A 20,618-nucleotide genomic window follows, 5' to 3' on the forward strand; every position below is an offset into this window, starting at 1 on the left:
CACACGTCACATGACCACATGAACACACACGTTCTATCGCAGGCACACATTACACACGTCACATGACCACATGAACACACATGTTCTATCGCAGGCACACATGACACAAGTCCAGTCAGCTTTATCTCGACAGCGCTTTACACAGCTTCACTTCACACAGTCAGTGATGAACCATCAGATACGACACTCTAACTCAGCTCTAGAGAAGACGATAGAGACAATATTTAGGAAGTCACAACAGTAACGTTTGGGTTATCTGATACAATGTATCGCTTTGGTTATTGGACAGATGCTTAAAAAAATGGTGGCCATTCACTGTCATTATAAAGCTTGGAAGAGTCGGGACATTTTTTTATATAACTCTGATTGTGTTCGTCTGAGAGAAGAATGTCGTATACACCTAGGATGGCTTCAGGGAGAGTGAATCATGGGCTAATTTTCATTTTTGGGTGAACTCTCCCTTTAAGAACACATCAGAGCACGCTGTTGTTGGTGTAGTACAGGTGTCATCGACGCACCTGGAAGTGTGGGCTGGACACACACTTGGCTAGCTGACGGAAGAGCGGCTCCATGACTTTGACGAACTCCGACGGCTCGATCACGTCCAGGATCTCCTCCAGCTCGTTCAGGAACATCACCTCCTTCGGGCTGTGGGTCTTGGGCCAGTACTTGAGCAGAGCCATGACCACCTGCACACGGCAGCACAGCGTCAGTCACATGATCACCCTCATCAGCCAATCAGAGAGAGCGAAGTCTTACCGGCTCTGTGAGCGTGCTGTCCTTCTCCAGGAACTGAACCACACAATACGCCAGCTGAGCGAGAACACACAACATTAGCACTGGGTTAGGGGTTAGGGTACGGGTACGGGTTAGGGTACAGGTACGGGTACGAGTTAGGGTACGGGCTAGGGGTACGGGTTAGGGTACGGGTTAGGGGTACGGGTTAGGGTACAGGTACGGGTTAGCGACTGGGTTAGGGTACAGGTACGGGTACGGGTTAGGGGTTAAGGTATGGGTTAGGGTACGGGTTAGCGACTGGGTTAGGGTATGGGTTAGGGGTTAGGGTACGGGTTAGCGTTAGCGACTGACCTGCGGGTGATAGACGCTCAGAGACTTCACCTTGTGCAGTGGGAGCAAAACCTTCAGCAGGAAAATCTTGTGCTCCTCTTTTAACGGTAAAGCAAAACCGTTGATGATGCTGTCGGAGAGAAGGAAGGAACACACCTATCAGAAGATTTCCCAGCATGCAAAGGGACACACATCACAAGCTCATGTTTTACCTTCCTAGGATCTCCAGTAGTTCAGCTATTCCGTTGTGATGCTCAGTCTCGTAAATAAACCTGCAAACACACACAAAACACAGAGGGATTCTGGGCGGCGGTTCCTTCGCGTCCGTGTTTCACGTTTACACGCGGAGTAAAGCACAGACGACTCAGTCCTGAACAGCAGGAATGCATTATCACACCTCTAGCTCTGGGCCATGAAGGCATTGCTCACCTGTAAAATATGTTGTTAACTTGCTTTCTGATGTAAGCGCGCAGCCCAAGAAACTTCCCGTATATGCGGTGCAGGGTGGTCTTCAAGAAGTCCCGTTCTCGAGGATCTTCACTGTCGAACAACTCCAGAAGCTGAGATAGAGACAGACAACACTCAACAGTTTAAAACTAGTGCTTGAAACTTTACTTCAGTAATGTACACGCTAGAGGCCAACGGTCTGGCATCAGTAGGACGCTTTAATGTGTCTGAAAGAGTCTCTTCTGCTCACCAGGGCTGTGTTAATTTGATCAGAAATACAATAAAACAGTGAAATATTATAATGTAAATAATCTGTTCTCTATGTGAATATATAGTAAAGTGTAATTTATTCCTGTGATCAAAGCTGAATTTTCAGCATCATTACTCCAGTCTTTAGTGTCACATGACCCTTCACAAATCAGGGGGCCAAAACTGATATTAAAACTTTGTTGGACACTTTTTGGTACAAGTATACAACCTATCCAGTATTAATATTTATCCCCTCAACATGTGTTCTAGCCAGGTTGTCAGCTTAGAAAATGGTTTTTTTGTCCATTTTAACACTATATTCTTAAAAGTGGTAAAAGTGGATTTTTTTCCCCAAAGTGCTTCCATTTTCTTCCATGTTACCTATTGTAATTTTGGGCAAATGTGCAATATAATCCAACTTATGTGCAAGCATGATCATTAAAAAAATAATAATCAATAAATACCACAAGAGTATCACACCACAAGGGGCACTGTTGTGTCAGCGCAGCTGTGATTTGGCAGCAGATTGACGCAGCAGATCCAGAGAAGATGATCACAGCAGGTGTCAACAGTACAGTCTGAACAAAACTTTATAAAGGAGTGAATCACACAATCACACAACAGATTAACTTGATCTATTTGTCTACACAAACATTTACCTCAAGATTCTACCATTCTACCATCAAATGTTGCCAGAAACAGGTAAGCTATAAACTGTTTTCCAACTAGCTATATACTTACCAGACATACACTCACCTAAAGGATTATTAGGAACACCATACTAATACGGTGTTTGACCCCCTTTCGCCTTCAGAACTGCCTTAATTCTACGTGGCATTGATTCAACAAGGTGCTGAAAGCATTCTTTAGTAAGGGTGTCACGATTCTCCAAATCCTCGATTTGATTACATTTTCGATTCTAAAGTCACGGTTCGATTCGATTCTCGATTTAAAAAAAATAAATTGAAAGCACAAGCTATGCCATTTTAAGACTTTTATGCAATATAATAATATCTGACCTTTGTTCGCAATACCACACACTACATTGTCAAATTTAAAACGTTTATTAACAACATAATGTAACAATAACTTATATCTTCAGTCAATTGGAAACTTAAACAATATAACCTATTACCTGGCTATTATAGTCCCGGGGCTCCCTGGACTCCTCAGAGCAGTCACAGGCGAATAGCACGGCGTTTTAAATTGGGTTCCCACAGCGTTTGCAACGCAGTACGAGAGAACGTTCTCGTAAGGGAACGTAGGCTACTTGGTTACTTGCGTAACCTCGGTTCCCTTAGAGATAAGGGAACGAGTACTGCTTTGCCTTGCCGTGCTATTTCGCTCATATCAGGTACTTCGCTTCAGTCGATTTAAACCTAAAATCCTTTGGCGAGTTTTTTGTGAATTACACTCTCCAGCCGCGTCCAAATTGGCGCGCTCGAGGTTGGCAGGGCGCCATGCGCTCCCATTGGACCGTACGCCACTGCTAACTTGCCATAGGTTCGTGCAGTTGCCGCAGCACAGACAATCAGCTCGCTCAGACGAGATATGATGCTCTCGCTGTGCAGCTGCAATGTGTTTTAAAATAAAGGCTTCAATATTCTCGAGAAAAGGAGTTTTAACTATTACAGGCAAGCCGAGCTGCCGTGACATGGGGGCGTGGCAGCATCGACGATTCCATTTTTTGATTCGATAATCGAGATTGAGCATTATTTTCGATCGATTTCGATTTAAAATCGAAATCGTGACACCCTTATTCTTTAGAAATGCTGGCCCATATTGATAGGATAGCATCTTGCAGTTGATGGAGATTTGTGGGATGCACATCCAGGGCACGAAGATCCCGTTCCACCACATCCCAAAGATGCTCTATTGGGTTGAGATCTGGTGACTGTGGGGGCCATTTTAGTACAGTGAACTCATTGTCATGTTCAGAAAACCAATTTGAAATGATTCGAGCTTTGTGACATGGTGCATTATCCTGCTGGAAGTAGCCATCAGAGGATGGGTACATGGTGGTCATAAAGGGATGGACATGGTCAGAAACAATGCTCAGGTAGGCCATGGCATTTAAACGATGCCCAGTTGGCACTAAGGGGCCTAAAGTGTGCCAAGAAAACATCCCCCACACCATTACACCACCACCACCAGCCTGCACAGTCGTAACAAGGCATGATGGATCCATGTTCTCATTCTGTTTACGCCAAATTCTGACTCTACCATCTGAATGTCTCAACAGAAATCGAGACTCATCAGACCAGGCAACATTTTTCCAGTCTTCAACTGTCCAATTTTGGTGAGCTCGTGCAAATTGTAGCCTCTTTTTCCTATTTGTAGTGGAGATGAGTGGTACCCGGTGGGGTCTTCTGCTGTTGTAGCCCATCCGCCTCAAGGTTGTGCGTGTTGTGGCTTCACAAATGCTTTGCTGCATACCTCAGTTGTAACGAGTGGTTATTTCAGTCAAAGTTGCTCTTCTATCAGCTTGAATCAGTCGGCCCATTCTCCTCTGACCTCTAGCATCAACAAGGCATTTCCGCCCACAGGACTGCCGCATACTGGATGTTTTTCCCTTTTCACACCATTCTTTGTAAACCCTAGAAATGGTTGTGCGTGAAAATCCCAGTAACTGAGCAGATTGTGAAATACTCAGACCGGCCCGTCTGGCACCAACAACCATGCCACGCTCAAAATTGCTTAAATCACCTTTCTTTCCCATTCTGACATTCAGTTTGGAGTTCAGGAGATTGTCTTGACCAGGACCACACCACTAAATGCATTGAAGCAACTGCCATGTGATTGGTTGATTAGATAATTGCATTAATGAGAAATTGAACAGGTGTTCCTAATAATCCTTTAGGTGAGTGTATAGCTAGGCTAATTTACTTTCATAATTACTAGCTTACTTACTAATAGGTAAATTAAGTTTTGTGCAGATATGTAATGGAAATATTATGTTTTTAATTTATTTGCTGCACAGCAGCCTATTTTACAGTCTGCTATAGCTAAAAGTGTTAATAAGTTTGTTAGATAGCAAAGCCCTCAGCTTTTGTCAGAGGACATTGTAGTGATCCACTCAGAAACCAATCAGACTAGTGTAGTGAAAAATGTATTTGCCTTCAGATGAGATAACATGGATCCAGAGGGAGCTGTAAGCCTAGCGTCCAAAGAAAAACAAATAGGAAGAGATATTGATTGGGAAAATTTTTTCATTTGTCAAGACAAATATGGAAAATACAGCCAAGATAAAGCCCTTTGTTTGAAGTGATTTTTCAGGAAGTGGTGTCTTTGTGCTCTTTCTGGAGATTATTGTAGTATAATATTGTGCAATATTTTTGCAATATAATAGACACACACCATTATTTGCATTGCGCTTAGCTTGACCTTGCTTATTCAATCCATTCAGTCTCAAAGGGATGAGACTGCCAACCTGAGAGCCACTGCTTTGATGGGGAAAAACATACCTTTGCCATACGACTATTACATAGTTATTACTACTAACTAGTTACTAACCCCTAACCCTAAAGAAGTGAGAGAGCAGTTTTGTTAGGATGGAATTAATAACTATAGTGATATGTGAATGTAATATAATTTGTGTTACAACCTGGTACACTAATTAAGTCAAGTAGCACCAGTGTTGTTTTTGGCAGCCCTTTTAGTTTTAGTCTTAGTCTTAGTCTTTTGGACGAAAATGCTTTTTAGTTTTAGTCACATTTTAGTCACTTATAAACTTGGTAGTTTTAGTCAAGTTTTAGTCGACGAAAACGCAAAAAGGTTTTAGTCAAGTTTTAGTCAATTTTTGTACAAAATAAAAATAAAAGTAGGCTAGTCTTTAACAAATTAATTTAGGTTAAAAAGTATTGGAAATGGGCTTAGGTTTGACAGGTTGTAGCAAGTGTTGCAATTCATAAAACAACAGTTAACCTTAAAACCTTTGCATAATAAACTAGACTTTCTCATTGATGGAGATGCAGTGCTGGCAAGCTGTACTTCATTGTCGCATTGGGCAGAAACCTTTTATCCCCATATTTCAAGTTATATTTTTTCCATGAATTGATGCTCTTCTAAAATTTCAGCACATTGGCTATTTTCACCAGTAATCACAGTAATAAAGGAATGGTTTACAGTTTAAACAGCAAAAAACTTTGAGCTACTACAACATTACACACAGATAAAGTGGAAACAGTGGAATCACTGTTTTACTCAAAAAAAAAGCCAGGAATAAAAACATTCTTACTTTGGCAATTGTGGCTTTATTATATAATTAGTTAAATAATAATTTATGTTATAATCTAAGTTATATAATAATTATATATTACTTTGTACCAATTAGCCTACTAAACTAATGCTCGGACACACTCGGTCTCTCTCGCCTACACTTGGTCTCTCTCGCGCGCAGACACACTCGGTCTCTCGCGCGCACTTTCGGTCTCTCTCGCGCGCAGACACACTCGGTCTCTCTCGCGCACTGTCGCTCGCTCGCGCAGTTCGTTTCGCTTTTGTCCAGTCCGGCGCCTCATATCGAAGATGTGTGGCGACTCGTGACTAGCCGCAGCCGCAGGTGTGTTGTTGTTGTGTGGAATCTGGTGCGCGGCATAGGCAGCCGGGTGGTGGGCGTACCCAAAACAAGGATAGGAAGCTGCAGCATTGCTGATACTTTTTTTTTTTTTTTTTAGCTCAAAACAGACAGATTTCACGCAAATTAGGCAGAAATGACATGCATTGTGAACGTCTGACTTATAATCATTTTCGTTCCGTCTCGTCTCGTCAACGAAAACTCGAAAACGTCTCGTCATGTTTTAGTCACCTTAGAGCCATTTTTAGCTAGTCATCGTCGCGTTATCGTCATAAAAAAAAGGTGCGTCAACGAAATCATTTCGTTATCGTCATCGTTGACGAAAACAACATTGAGTAGCACCATAGACCATCATCTACAGTTCGAAATTTCCGCCTTGACATTAAAGTATTATAACTTGTGCAGCATTGCACTGTCTCTCCCTACAAGCTTTAAACTTGGCTTGACTCATTCCCATAGATATGGGTACTGATTGATAGAGGTTTTGGGATACTAGGTTATGTTTCCAAGCTGATATTCACTTTGAAAACTGGTTCTCTTTAGGCGGAGATAGTTTTTTTCATGTTCTAGTTCTGTTGTCTCTTACACTGTACAATAAATGTTCATTCTGACACTTCAGCAGACATCCCATGAGTGTTGGCTTTCATTTGATACCATTTTTATGAATATGGTCCTTGTGGTTGAGGAGATATTCAACATTTACTGTTGGCATGTCGTGTTGAGCAGGAAACCAAAAAATTGGCCTGAAATTGCTTGTACAAGTCACACAAAAAAAAATTCAGCTTGACAACCACCCTAATATCTTACCTATGGGTGTCAAAAAAAATAGGGTGACAACATAAAAAATAGGGTGACAACAAAAAAAATAGGGTGACAGCTTGTACCAAAACATGTCCGCAAAAGTCTTAACAGAAGCCCTTTTCAGAATTGGCCCCCTGACTATCAGTGAAAATTAGGGCTGTACTGTCCCAGTCGATTAGTCGATTAATTGGTCGATACGCTCTGATTCGACCAAAATTCTGATTGGTCGATTTTTTGCCGCGTTCATTTCATCAGTTTTGCCGCGTTTGTTTCATCAGTTTTGCCGCGCTGAGGCTAATGGGGGTGTTTTCAGAGTACCCTTGTTTCACTGTAACAGTCTGTCTTCAGAACACCCCCCTTGTTTTCACCTTTTTTGGATTAGCCCAACCCAAGAGAGAGCGATAACTATAGAAGGTTTGATGCTGAATATTATTTATTTAATTGTGAGAGCGTTTAATAGTCAGTCCTCTTCTAACATGTCAACAACAAAGAAATCGACAGTGTGGCAGCATTTTGTTAAAATTGATTTAGGAAAAAGGTCGAATGCAAAGTTTGCAAGCAACAGTTTTCCACAGCTCGACGACAAACATGACATATCATCTAAAAGTGGTAAGCTCACTTGTCTGCGTTAGCTTGCCCTGTCTGTTTTGAGTAGGCTATATGAACATATCAGAATTTGCATATTTCAATATTTTAGTGTTATAACCTAACTTTTTTATTTTTTATTTGGAGCCTAATGCGCAATTGCGCTGTGCTGTTGGTTGTGTTAGTTTTGAGCCTAGGATGCTTTATTTTTCAGTTATGCACTTTATTTCGTTTCTGCTCTTGATCTGGTTTGTTTAATAAATATTCTTTTTTTATTAAAGTGGACGTGCCTTTTGTGTTTATTAAGAGTAAAAGCTTTAAGTTAATAGTCTATTCGTGTCTCAGCTGCGAAGCTGAGCTCATGTTCAGCCTCGCTCGGTGCGAGGACATGCACGGTGAAATGATAGTGTCTGACAGTTATAACTTATTATTATAACATATGACAAAAATAATTGTCTAAATTATGTTGCATGTTCCTCAACAGTTCTTGTGATGATATCACTTGTTGACAACAGTACTATTTTCGGAAATCATAAGCTATGATATTGCGCAGGTGCACGTGATGCAACGCTGTCAGAGCCGACAGACTCGAGTGTCAGACTCATTTCAGTGCAAAATAATTAGGTCAAAAACGATTTAATATACTGCAAATAGCCTACTAGTTTTTTTATGTTTATTTATAATCCATTTAGGCGGACAACAAGGCTACCAAGTACTGCGCACAGTGTGCATCTAATTAATTAAAAGTTTTTTTTGTGTTTTTTTTACCGTCATTTTTAGTCGATTTTAGTCGATTTTTAGTCGGAAATTTCAGGACTTCAGTCGACCAAGATTTTCTTTGGTTGAGTACAGCCCTAGTGAAAATGTATTATTTTTGTGGAAACCGATACATTTTATTTTTCAGGATTCTTTGATGAACAGCATTTATTTAAAATATAATCTTTTGTAACATTATAAATGTCTTTACTGTCACTTTTGATCAGTTTAATGCGTCCCTGATTAATAAAAGTATTCATTTACTTATTTTCCCCCCAAAACTTTTGAAGTGAAGTGTGTTTCCACAAAAAACTGAAGCAGCACAACAGATTTTTTAATACTGATAATAATCATAAATGTTTGTTGAGCATCAAATCCTCATATTAGAGTGATTTGTGAAGGATCATGTGACACTGAAGACTGGAGTAATGATGCTGAAAATTCAGCTTTGATCACAGGAATAAATTACACTTTACTGTATATTCACATAGAGAAAAGATGATTTACATTATAATAATATTACACTGTTTTTACTGTATTTATGATCAAATAAACACAGCCTTGAGAGCAGAAGAGACTCTTTCAGACACATTAATCCAGACCGTTGACCGCTAGTGTATATATAGTGTAATAAAAATCTGTACCTGCATCACAAATTTCTGGTCAATGTACTTCTTTGCAACATTGGGCTGAAAGTCGGGCGACTCTAGAAACCGCAGGAAGAACTCGTACACCAGCTTCAGGAAACAGAAACATGCAGTGATGAGCAACAGGTCAAACCAGTTCAAACGTTCTGTGTTATTCAGACGCTCTCGTTCACACCGCGACCCGACGCTGATAACAGCCAACATCAGTCAGGTCAGCTCTGATTGGTCGTGGTGTGAACGGTGTCAGGGTCATGTGACTGATGATGTCATCAGCACCTGTAGGTGAGGCCACGCTGCTTCCAGAGTGGGTTCGTCCTCCTCGGGGTCAAACTCAGCTCCCGTCGGGTTGGACGAAGGCGGAAGAGCCCTGAACATGTTGATGGCAAACTGCAATACACACACACACACACACACACACACACACACACACACAGGAACACGCATCATCATCAGACGAAACACAGTAAACGCTGTCATGTTCTCTAGCGGATGCTGGTGTTCGGGAACACACTCGTGTGTGAGAGACGCTTCTGGAGGGAATTACACCAAATCATTCTGATCACACACTTCCAGAAACACCAGACCAACATTAGAGATGCTGCGACGCCTTTGGTCCACTGGTTACTCCAGTTATCCAATCACAGCTGACGCTGAGTCACATGAGGTTCGAGGGATTTATTCAGTAAATGTGTTTCTGTCGTAGTTTATGTGCAGCTCTTATTATCAAATAACAAAAATGATCAGCCTATAATGACAGCATGTTTATAATGCGCATGTTTTGCAAATCTTGGTGTTTCCATCCAGTGTTTTTTATGTGATATCCCAAATTTGCATAAAGAAACGTAGGTGGATGGAAACAGAGCTATAGATTAGACAATCAGCCAGCAGATTCTCATATAAATATCCTGTTATCAATCACTGAGCTCAGGTGCGTCACGTCTCATCCAGACAGGCGGACGATCGACCGCCACATTAGCAGAACAATAACGATATTAGCATTGGCAGCAGTCGTGCAGCTTTGATCATGTGACTGAAAGACATGAAAGCTGGGGTTCACACACACACACACACACACACACACACACACACACGCAGCTGATCTGTTCAACAACTCGCCTGTGTGTTACACATTATGAAACAAGAGTTTCTGGGACGAGAGCTTGAGGAATATTGTCTCTAGCGGTGCAACGGTTCAAATTGCTCACGGTTCGGTTTGTATCACGGTTTTAGCTTCACGGTTTCGCTACGGTTCAGCATGTGCTATATATATATATATATATATGTGTATGTTCAGGGAAAAAAGTCTACTGTCAAATAAAAATAAAGAAATAAAGAACAAATCATTTTAACTACAAGCAACAGAACAGAGCAAAGATACTAATAAAATAAACAGTGCTTTCAGGTTTTTCAGTTCAGGTCTAACATTAGTTCTCAGGGACAGAAATTAAATAAAGTAATATAAAATAGCATTGCATATTTGACTGTATAAGTTAAAGAATAATCCTTATTAAAGTAACAAAAGCTATTCAATAAAGAGCAGCGAGTCCTTGTCTTTCGTTGTTTGATTAGCATTAGACACAGACAGCAGGAATATTAGGCTGCTGTCCCTTTAAAGTCCCTGTAAAGGCAATTCTAAAAAAAAATTCTAAACACATTAGAAATGTTAGAAATGTTTTGCTAAAACATATTACAAAGACTGTGAACTGTGAAGTACTGAATTGTGGAGTTAGACCGTTAAACAGTTTTTCACCATTGCTGTTTTCCGGATTTTTTGGGCGGGGCTAAAACGGGGGCTTGATGACGCACTGAAGCCCCTGAGCTCCTGGACACGCCCCTACTTGATGACGCACTGGAGCCCCTGACGCTGTCCCCTCCCCTAACAATATAAATAGAGCACATTCACATCAGTTTGCCGATCGCGAGTTACTGTCAGTACTGTTAGTTACTACCATAGATATCATATAAAGGCTTTATATGATATCTATGGTTACTACAGCCTACAGTTTGCTAGCTAGCTATGCCTCAACACGGAAATGCATGTAACCTGGATGTGATCACGTACAAAACAGATCAGTGTCCTTATTTAAATTTCCGAAAAACTAACGTATCACATCAACAAGAGGTGGATTAATTTTGTGAAGAGCCACCTTGATGGAGAGCTGAGGATCACCGCCAAAACCTGCCTCTGTAGTGATCATTTTACACGGGATAGTTTTATAAACTTTCGTCGGAGACAACTGGGAGTCACTGATAATCCGCTGTTACTGGTGAATGGGTCCGAGCCGACTATCTCTCGCCTCGGCCTTCATCCTCCCGTCGCGCCGACAACTGGTGCCATCGTTGGCAGTGCGTGCCCACCAATGAGTGTAAGTTGCCTTGTGTGCTTATGTTATAATTATAGTAGGTAGTCCAGGCTCGAACATGTATGGCTTTGAAAAAACAATTAAGCTGCTAGGAGCATCCATTCCGGCTGTAGCGGTGACAGACAGTTGAGTGTGGCGACGGTAGCTTTCCCGCGAGTTGGCGTGGTTTCAGCGCAGCCAGCGGACACGCCCCCAGCGTTTGAGAGCAGAGACTCCTGCTCATTTTTTCAAGATTTTGATAGCTTATTTTATGTACTTGGCGGCTTTTTTTTTCATTCAAATTTGACTGGGTGACTAATAACACATTTTTCTGTGGTGTGACAAACTCAGAACACATACTTAATTTTGACTTTACAGGGACTTTAAGTCATAACGCATGGATGCAAAATACTGATAATGTTCCATATAAAGCGTTGTCTTTCTCAACTGTGTAAGTTCACGTAAACAGACTCTGTCTGCTAGGATTCTCATCAAGACGGACATGTTGACAATTTTTGTGTGAATTTGTCTATTCAAGCACAAGACCTGAATGAGAACTCAATATCTGCGTGCTATCTGAGACTTGTGCGCGCTTTGGATGAACACACACACACACACACACACACACACACACACACGAGTTCTCTTTCGTGTTTTAGTCTTAAATGTTTAAATTGACCAGGCTTAAAGGGATACTCCACTTTTTTTGGAAATAGGCTCATTTTACAACTCCCCCAGAGTTAAACATTCCCTTTCACTCTGGGGGAGTTGTAAAATGAGCCTATTTCCAAAAAAAGTGGAGTATCCCTTTAAATGAGTTTAGTTTAAACACATGATAGAGACCGCAGTTATCCACACTTCATCACCTCTGGCTTTAGTCTCGCTCAGTCGGGGACATTTAATATTCAACAATATTATTGATCTCCTGCACTGACACCATTATATGAGAACTGAACTGAGCTGGACGATGACATCATGGTTTACTCCAGAGTGGATATATATATAAATTAACTAAATTAATCACTTCTCTGAACTTCCTTAAGCTGGACTGTGACGCTATTTTCTTCTGGAAACAAACTTTGCATTATTGTTCTGTTATCTCTGTAAAGCTGCTCTGAAACACTCAGTGTTATATAAAGCGCTGTATAAATGGAGACTTGACGAGTGCGTCTGGACCGGTGAGTGGAGAACGGGACGGTTGGGTGTTTGTACCGAGGACCGTCTCCATCATCATGATAAGGCTCGTCTGAGGCTGTAAATAGCAGAGCATGTGAAGGCACAAGACTGGAGATGCGAGGACACAGAGCGGCATTGATCCGGCGTTCGCTGGACTCACCATGTGCACCACCTCGGGGTAGATGGGCTCGGTGATCACACTGCGGTTGTGTGTGAGGAACTCCACCATCTCGCTGAGCGCCGCACGCTTCACCTCCTTCCATTTCAGGTCGCTGAGGGGGTCAGACAGGAAGTCGAAGAGAACGCAGCACTGGCGCAGCTTCTGGACAAAGAGCTTCTCCTGCTCGGCCGGAGCCACGTCTGCAACACACACACACACACACAGCGCGTTACTAATCACTGATGATCGTTCAGAACTAATGATCTCTGCAACACACACGCGTTAAGGCCTATTTATACTTCTGCGTCGAACTGCCGCCGTAGCTACATCGTAGACTGTGTGTAGCGTGCGTACCCTTCGGCGTACCCTGACGTGCACCTCTCCAAAAATGTAACAACGCGTCAATTCTACGCGGACGCAAGCACTGTGATTGGTCTGCCAGAACCCCTCCCTCTGGGTTTCACATGCTCCCTAGGTGCGCGTCAACGTGGACAACAACGCAGAAGTATAAATTAAAACCAACACGTTGCCTACGGCGTATAGGCTCCGGCGTAGGTCCGACGCAGAAGTATAATGAGGCCTTTACTAATCACTGATGATCGTTCAGAACTAATGATCTCTGCAACACACACGCGTTACTAATGGGCCTCTGTCAGTAGCCTAAAAGAGGCCTAGAAATAGGGTTTCGTTCCACCAAGTGGGGCACTAATTTTTCTTTTGCTCAATATGTTCAACGTTAATAAAAGGTTTCCAAGAAAAAAGTTCTCCACGCATTTTCCTGCAGTTAATGAGAAAAGTGTATTTATTGGCGCACTATATTGATTGCGTATTGAGACGTCTAAAACGGTTGAGCTCGATTTTCAACCAATCAGCATCGAGAATGTAAGTAGGTCACAGCCGAAATCAAGCCAATATCACTACGCACATGTAAACAGAGGAGGACGTAAGCAGCGCATCTTCATCTGATAGCGGCGATCAAGCTCGATTAACACCCGTAAAGTGTATTCTTCATGTCGGAAAAGATGGTGGGAAAGGTCCGCAGCCCTTTACTGAAGTCCGATGGGAAAAAATCAAGCAATGTGCGTAGGAATGGCTCAAAACGTCGGACACTACGGAGCTAACGTTAGCTATTGCTAATAAACATGTTGCCCTCCTGGACAAACTGGTCTCTGATGTCCCAACAACTACGGGTTTCACCCGGCCTGATATCGGCGTTTTATAAAAAAATAAAAAAATAAAAAAACGCTTGACTTGTGTGTATGTGCGTGATGGGTAGGTTAAGGGGTCGGGTTAGTGTGTGTGTGTGTGTGTGTGTGTGAGAGAGAGAGAGAAAGAGAGAGAGAGAGATGGGTAGGTTAAGGGGTCGGGTTAGTGTGTGTGTGTGAGAGAGAGAGAGAGAGAGAGATGGGTAGGTTTAGGGGTTGGGTTAGTGTGTGTGTGTGTGAGAGAGAGAGAGAAAGAGAGAGAGAGAGATGGGTAGGTTAAGGGGTCGGGTTAGTGTGTGTGTGTGAGAGAGAGAGAGAGAGAGATGGGTAGGTTTAGGGGTTGGGTTAGTGTGTGTGTGTGTGTGAGAGAGAGAGAGAAAGAGAGAGAGAGAGATGGATAGGTTTAGGGGTCAGGTTAGTGTGTGTGTGTGTGTGTGAGAGAGAGAGAGAAAGAGAGAGAGAGAGATGGGTAGGTTTAGGGGTTGGGTTAGTGTGTGTGTGTGTGTGTGAGAGAGAGAGAGAAAGAGAGAGAGAGAGATGGATAGGTTTAGGGGTCAGGTTAGTGTGTGAGTGTGTGTGAGGAGAGAGAGATAGGCCGCTGTCAGTAGCCTAAAAGAGGCCTAGAAATAGGGTTTCGTTCCACATATTTAATATCAGAAATATATATGAGATTCCTTAGGAAAAAGTTCTCCACACACAATCTTGCAGTTTTTGAGAAAAATTATGCTAAAGGTGCCCATTTTGAAAAAAAGGGAAAACATAGGGAATTTTGCACTTTCAAACCTGTTATCATATAAACCAAAAAATGCCGAATTACCACTTGAAGTACAAAATAAAATTTTGAAATTTTAAAATTTTAAAACAGTTTGAAATGTGTGATATACCTGAAGTTGCTATCTAGGGACAGTAAACATGATAAGATTATCAAGAAAACTTCTACTGTAACATTAACATCCCAATTACTTCTCATTATGTTGTTCCAATTCAAAGGTAATATTTGAGGTAAAATCTGAATAACAAATAGAATTAAGCCAAAATATAATAACAGAACTCCCAACTCTCACGCATTCACCGTGAGACTCACGCAATTGACACTTTTCACACGCTCTCACACCACACATCCATTCTCAGGAAAGCCATTTAATGACCATAATATAGACACGTTAGTTGGCTAGAAAAAGAGCTATAGAGAGTATTTTGCTAAATATGTGTACTATATTACATATTTATTATATTTGTACTTATATCATTAAATAAAGTTGTTATTATAATAAAAAACACATTATATTTAATTTGAGTTATTTTTAACCTTAAATAATACTACCAGCTGATAGGGCTGTCTGTGTGTAGCCTATTGTTCTTGAGAAAAATTAACCCCCCCCCCCCCTATTATTAAAAATAACACATTTAATGGTGAATTGTTAATTTGCATACACGAGCAGTAACTGCACTACATGTACATATTCACAGGAATGATTATTGTAAACAAGATTTAATTTTGATTTATTTATTTACCTACCCATCTCTCTCTCACACATACACTAACCCAACCCCTAAACCTACCCATCTCTCTCTCACACACACACACACACACACACACACTAACCCAAGTTACCCAACCCCTAAACCTACCCATCTCTCTCACACACACACACACACACACACTCACACACTAACCTGACCCCTAAACCTACCCATCTCTCTCTCACACATACACTAACCCAACCCCTAAACCTACCCATCTCTCTCTCTCTCACACACACACACACACACACACTAACCCAAGTTACCCAACCCCTAAACCTACCCATCTCTCTCACACACACACACACACACACACACACACACACTCACACACTAACCTGACCCCTAAACCTACCCATCTCTCTCTCTCTCTCTCTCTCTCTCTCTCTCACACACACACACACACATTAACCCGACCCCTAAACCTACCCATCTCTCTCTCTCTCTCTCTCTCTCTCTCTCTCACACACACACACACACACACACATTAACCCGACCCCTAAACCTACCCATCTCTCTCTCTCTCACACACACACACACACACACACACACACTAACCCGACCCCTTAACCTACCCATCACGCACATACACACAAGTCAAGCGTGTTTTTTGGTTTTTTTTGTCTATAGAACGCCGATATCAGGCCGGGTGAAACCCGTAGTTGTTGGGACATCAGAGACCAGTTTGTCCAGGAGGGCAACATGTTTATTAGCAATAGCTAACGTTAGCTCCGTAGTGTCCGACGTTTTGAGCCATTCCTACGCACATTGCTTGATTTTTTCCCATCGGACTTCAGTAAAGGGCTGCGGACCTTTCCCACCATCTTTTCCGACATGAAGAATACACTTTACGGGTGTTAATCGAGCTTGATCGCCGCTATCAGATGAAGATGCGCTGCTTACGTCCTCCTCTGTTTACATGTGCGTAGTGATATTGTCTTGATTTCGGCTGTGACCTACTTACATTTTCGATGCTGATTGGTTGAAAATCGAGCTCAACCGTTTTAGACGTCTCAATACGCAGTCAATATAGTGCGCCAATAAATTACAATTTCTCATTAACTGCAGGATAATGCGTGGAGAACTTTTTGCTTGGATACCTTTTATTAACGTTGAACATATTGAGCAAAAGAAAAATTAGTGCCCCACTTGGTGGAACGAAACTGAACGATACAGCTCACGTACAGCGGCCTATAATCACTGATGATCGTTCAGAACTAATGATCTCTGCAACACACACGTTACTAATCACTGATGATCTCTGCAACACACACACACGCGTTACTAATCACTGATGATCTCTGCAACACACACACACGCGTTACTAATCACTGATGATCTCTGCAACACACACACACGCGTTACTAATCACTGATGATCTCTGCAACACACACACACGCGTTACTAATCACTGATGATCGTTCAGAACTAATGATCTCTGCAACACACACGCGTTACTAATCACTGATGATCGTTCAGAACTAATGATCTCTGCAACACACACACGCGTTACTAATCACTGATGATCGTTCAGAACTAATGATCTCTGCAACACACACACGCGTTACTAATCACTGATGATCTCTGCAACACACACGCGTTACTAATCACTGATGATCTCTGCAACACACACACGCGTTACTAATCACTGATGATCGTTCAGAACTAATGATCTCTGCAACACACACACGCGTTACTAATCACTGATGATCTCTGCAACACACACACGCGTTACTAATCACTGATGATCGTTCAGAACTAATGATCTCTGCAACACACACACGCGTTACTAATCACTGATGATCTCTGCAACACACACGTTACTAATCACTGATGATCGTTCAGAACTAATGATCTCTGCAACACACACACGCGTTACTAATCACTGATGATCTCTGCAACACACACACGCGTTACTAATCACTGATGATCGTTCAGAACTAATGATCTCTGCAACACACGTTACTAATCACTGATGATCGTTCAGAACTAATGATCTCTGCAACACACACACGCGTTACTAATCACTGATGATCTCTGCAACACACACACGTTACTAATCACTGATGATCGTTCAGAACTAATGATCTCTGCACAATCGAAAATGTAATCGAATCGAGGATTTGGAGAATCGTGACACCTTTACTAATCACTGATGATCGTTCAGAACTAATGATCTCTGCAACACACACACGCGTTACTAATCACTGATGATCTCTGCAACACACACACGCGTTACTAATCACTGATGATCTCTGCAACACACACACGCGTTACTAATCACTGATGATCTCTGCAACACACACACGCGTTACTAATCACTGATGATCTCTGCAACACACACACGCGTTACTAATCACTGATGATCGTTCAACGGAAGTAAATCAATCTAAACGAACTTTATCTGGACAATAACTTTATTCTAGATCTGCTGTAAAGCCTAAACACTCTCTGTCACTGTAATCTCCTGTTATCACTGTAAAGCTGCTGTGATCTGTGGTGTTAAAGCGCTGTATAAATGAAGGAGACGTGACTTTACACAGATCGATTCACAGCAGATTCACAGGAATAAACAGAATCTATGATGGAAACTTTATCAGATATGAGACACATCCAGATGTTGTATATATTTTATCATGTGTAATGATCTTTTGGTATGTCATGTGATGTGATGTGGCTCAGGGACAGTAGATTAAATTTAGCTTTGTTGCTTATTACAAATAAAGAATTAAATAAAAATAAATGCAAACTTCAGCTGTAAAGCAGCTCTACAGAAGATGATAGAGTCATTATTCACATCAGTTTGATAACAGTGTAAAGTTCATCAATTATTAACTGAGTTCAAGTTTTGTGTTGTAAAACAGACAGAACGAGCTCTCGCACATCTCTAGAAGAGGTCGAGACAGAACGAGCTCTCGCACATCTCTAGAAGAGGTCGAGACAGAACGAGCTCTCGCACATCTCTAGAAGAGGACGAGACAGAACGAGCTCTCGCACATCTCTAGAAGAGGTCGAGACAGAACGAGCTCTCGCACATCTCTAGAAGAGGACGAGACAGAACGAGCTCTCGCACATCTCTAGAAGAGGACGAGACAGAACGAGCTCTCACACATCTCTAGAAGAGGTCGAGACAGAACTCACACATCTCTAGAAGAGGTCGAGACAGAACGAGCTCTCGCACATCTCTAGAAGAGGACGAGACAGAACGAGCTCTCGCACATCTCTAGAAGAGGTCGAGACAGAACGAGCTCTCGCACATCTCTAGAAGAGGACGAGACAGAACGAGCTCTCGCACATCTCTAGAAGAGGACGAGACAGAACTCACACATCTCTAGAAGAGGTCGAGACAGAACGAGCTCTCGCACATCTATAGAAGAGGACGAGACAGAACGAGCTCTCGCACATCTCTAGAAGAGGACGAGACAGAACGAGCTCTCGCACATCTCTAGAAGAGGTCGAGACAGAACGAGCTCTCGCACATCTCTAGAAGAGGACGAGACAGAACGAGCTCTCGCACATCTCTAGAAGAGGACGAGACAGAACGAGCTCTCACACATCTCTAGAAGAGGTCGAGACAGAACTCACACATCTCTAGAAGAGGTCGAGACAGAACGAGCTCTCGCACATCTCTAGAAGAGGACGAGACAGAACGAGCTCTCGCACATCTCTAGAAGAGGTCGAGACAGAACGAGCTCTCGCACATCTCTAGAAGAGGACGAGACAGAACGAGCTCTCGCACATCTCTAGAAGAGGACGAGACAGAACGAGCTCTCGCACATCTCTAGAAGAGGACGAGACAGAACGAGCTCTCGCACATCTCTAGAAGAGGTCGAGACAGAACGAGCTCTCGCACATCTCTAGAAGAGGTCGAGACAGAACGAGCTCTCGCACATCTCTAGAAGAGGACGAGACAGAACGAGCTCTCGCACATCTCTAGAAGAGGACGAGACAGAACGAGCTCTCGCACATCTCTAGAAGAGGTCGAGACAGAACTCACACATCTCTAGAAGAGGACGAGACAGAACGAGCTCTCACACATCTCTAGAAGAGGTCGAGACAGAACGAGCTCTCGCACATCTCTAGAAGAGGACGAGACAGAACGAGCTCTCGCACATCTCTAGAAGAGGACGAGACAGAACGAGCTCTCGCACATCTCTAGAAGAGGTCGAGACAGAACTCACACATCTCTAGAAGAGGACGAGACAGAACGAGCTCTCACACATCTCTAGAAGAGGTCGAGACAGAACGAGCTCTCGCACATCTCTAGAAGAGGACGAGACAGAACGAGCTCTCGCACATCTCTAGAAGAGGTCGAGACAGAACGAGCTCTCGCACATCTCTAGAAGAGGTCGAGACAGAACTCACACATCTCTAGAAGAGGACGAGACAGAACGAGCTCTCGCACATCTCTAGAAGAGGACGAGACAGAACGAGCTCTCGCACATCTCTAGAAGAGGTCGAGACAGAACGAGCTCTCGCACATCTCTAGAAGAGGTCGAGACAGAACGAGCTCTCGCACATCTCTAGAAGAGGTCGAGACAGAACGAGCTCTCACACATCCCTAGAAGAGGTCGAGACAGAACGAGCTCTCGCACATCTCTAGAAGAGGTCGAGACAGAACTCACACATCTCTAGAAGAGGACGAGACAGAACGAGCTCTCGCACATCTCTAGAAGAGGACGAGACAGAACGAGCTCTCACACATCTCTAGGAGAGGTCGAGACAGAACGAGCTCTCGCACATCTCTAGAAGAGGACGAGACAGAACGAGCTCTCGCACATCTCTAGAAGAGGACGAGACAGAACAAGCTCTCGCACATCTCTAGAAGAGGTCGAGACAGAACTCACACATCTCTAGAAGAGGTCGAGACAGAACGAGCTCTCGCACATCTCTAGAAGAGGTCGAGACAAGAGGTCGAGACAGAACGAGCTCTCGCACATCTCTAGAAGAGGTCGAGACAGAACTCACACATCTCTAGAAGAGGACGAGACAGAACGAGCTCTCACACATCTCTAGAAGAGGACGAGACAGAACGAGCTCTCACACATCTCTAGAAGAGGACGAGACAGAACGAGCTCTCGC

The 20,618-nt window shown here is 42.7% G+C and overlaps 1 protein-coding gene across 3 annotated transcripts in view; it reads right to left on the reverse strand.

The window, feature by feature from the left end:
• The window catches only part of LOC309478748 (serine/threonine-protein phosphatase 2A 56 kDa regulatory subunit gamma isoform), a 38,973-nt gene that overhangs the window by 12,745 nt on the left and 5,610 nt on the right, over nucleotides 1-20,618 (reverse strand). For all 3 annotated transcript variants that reach the window (XM_082142456.1, XM_082142455.1, XM_082142454.1), the window contains exons 2-9: nucleotides 12,808-13,007; nucleotides 9,406-9,516; nucleotides 9,127-9,219; nucleotides 1,498-1,628; nucleotides 1,281-1,340; nucleotides 1,090-1,198; nucleotides 760-813; nucleotides 519-689 (exon numbers count right to left, since the gene is read on the reverse strand). In XM_082142456.1, the coding sequence (XP_081998582.1) occupies nucleotides 519-689; nucleotides 760-813; nucleotides 1,090-1,198; nucleotides 1,281-1,340; nucleotides 1,498-1,628; nucleotides 9,127-9,219; nucleotides 9,406-9,516; nucleotides 12,808-13,007 (929 nt within the window). The remainder of the gene's footprint in view (nucleotides 1-518; nucleotides 690-759; nucleotides 814-1,089; nucleotides 1,199-1,280; nucleotides 1,341-1,497; nucleotides 1,629-9,126; nucleotides 9,220-9,405; nucleotides 9,517-12,807; nucleotides 13,008-20,618) is intronic.

This window comes from Leuciscus leuciscus, assembly GCF_965113295.1.
Source record: "Leuciscus leuciscus genome assembly, chromosome: 17".
NCBI lineage: Eukaryota > Metazoa > Chordata > Actinopteri > Cypriniformes > Leuciscidae > Leuciscus > Leuciscus leuciscus.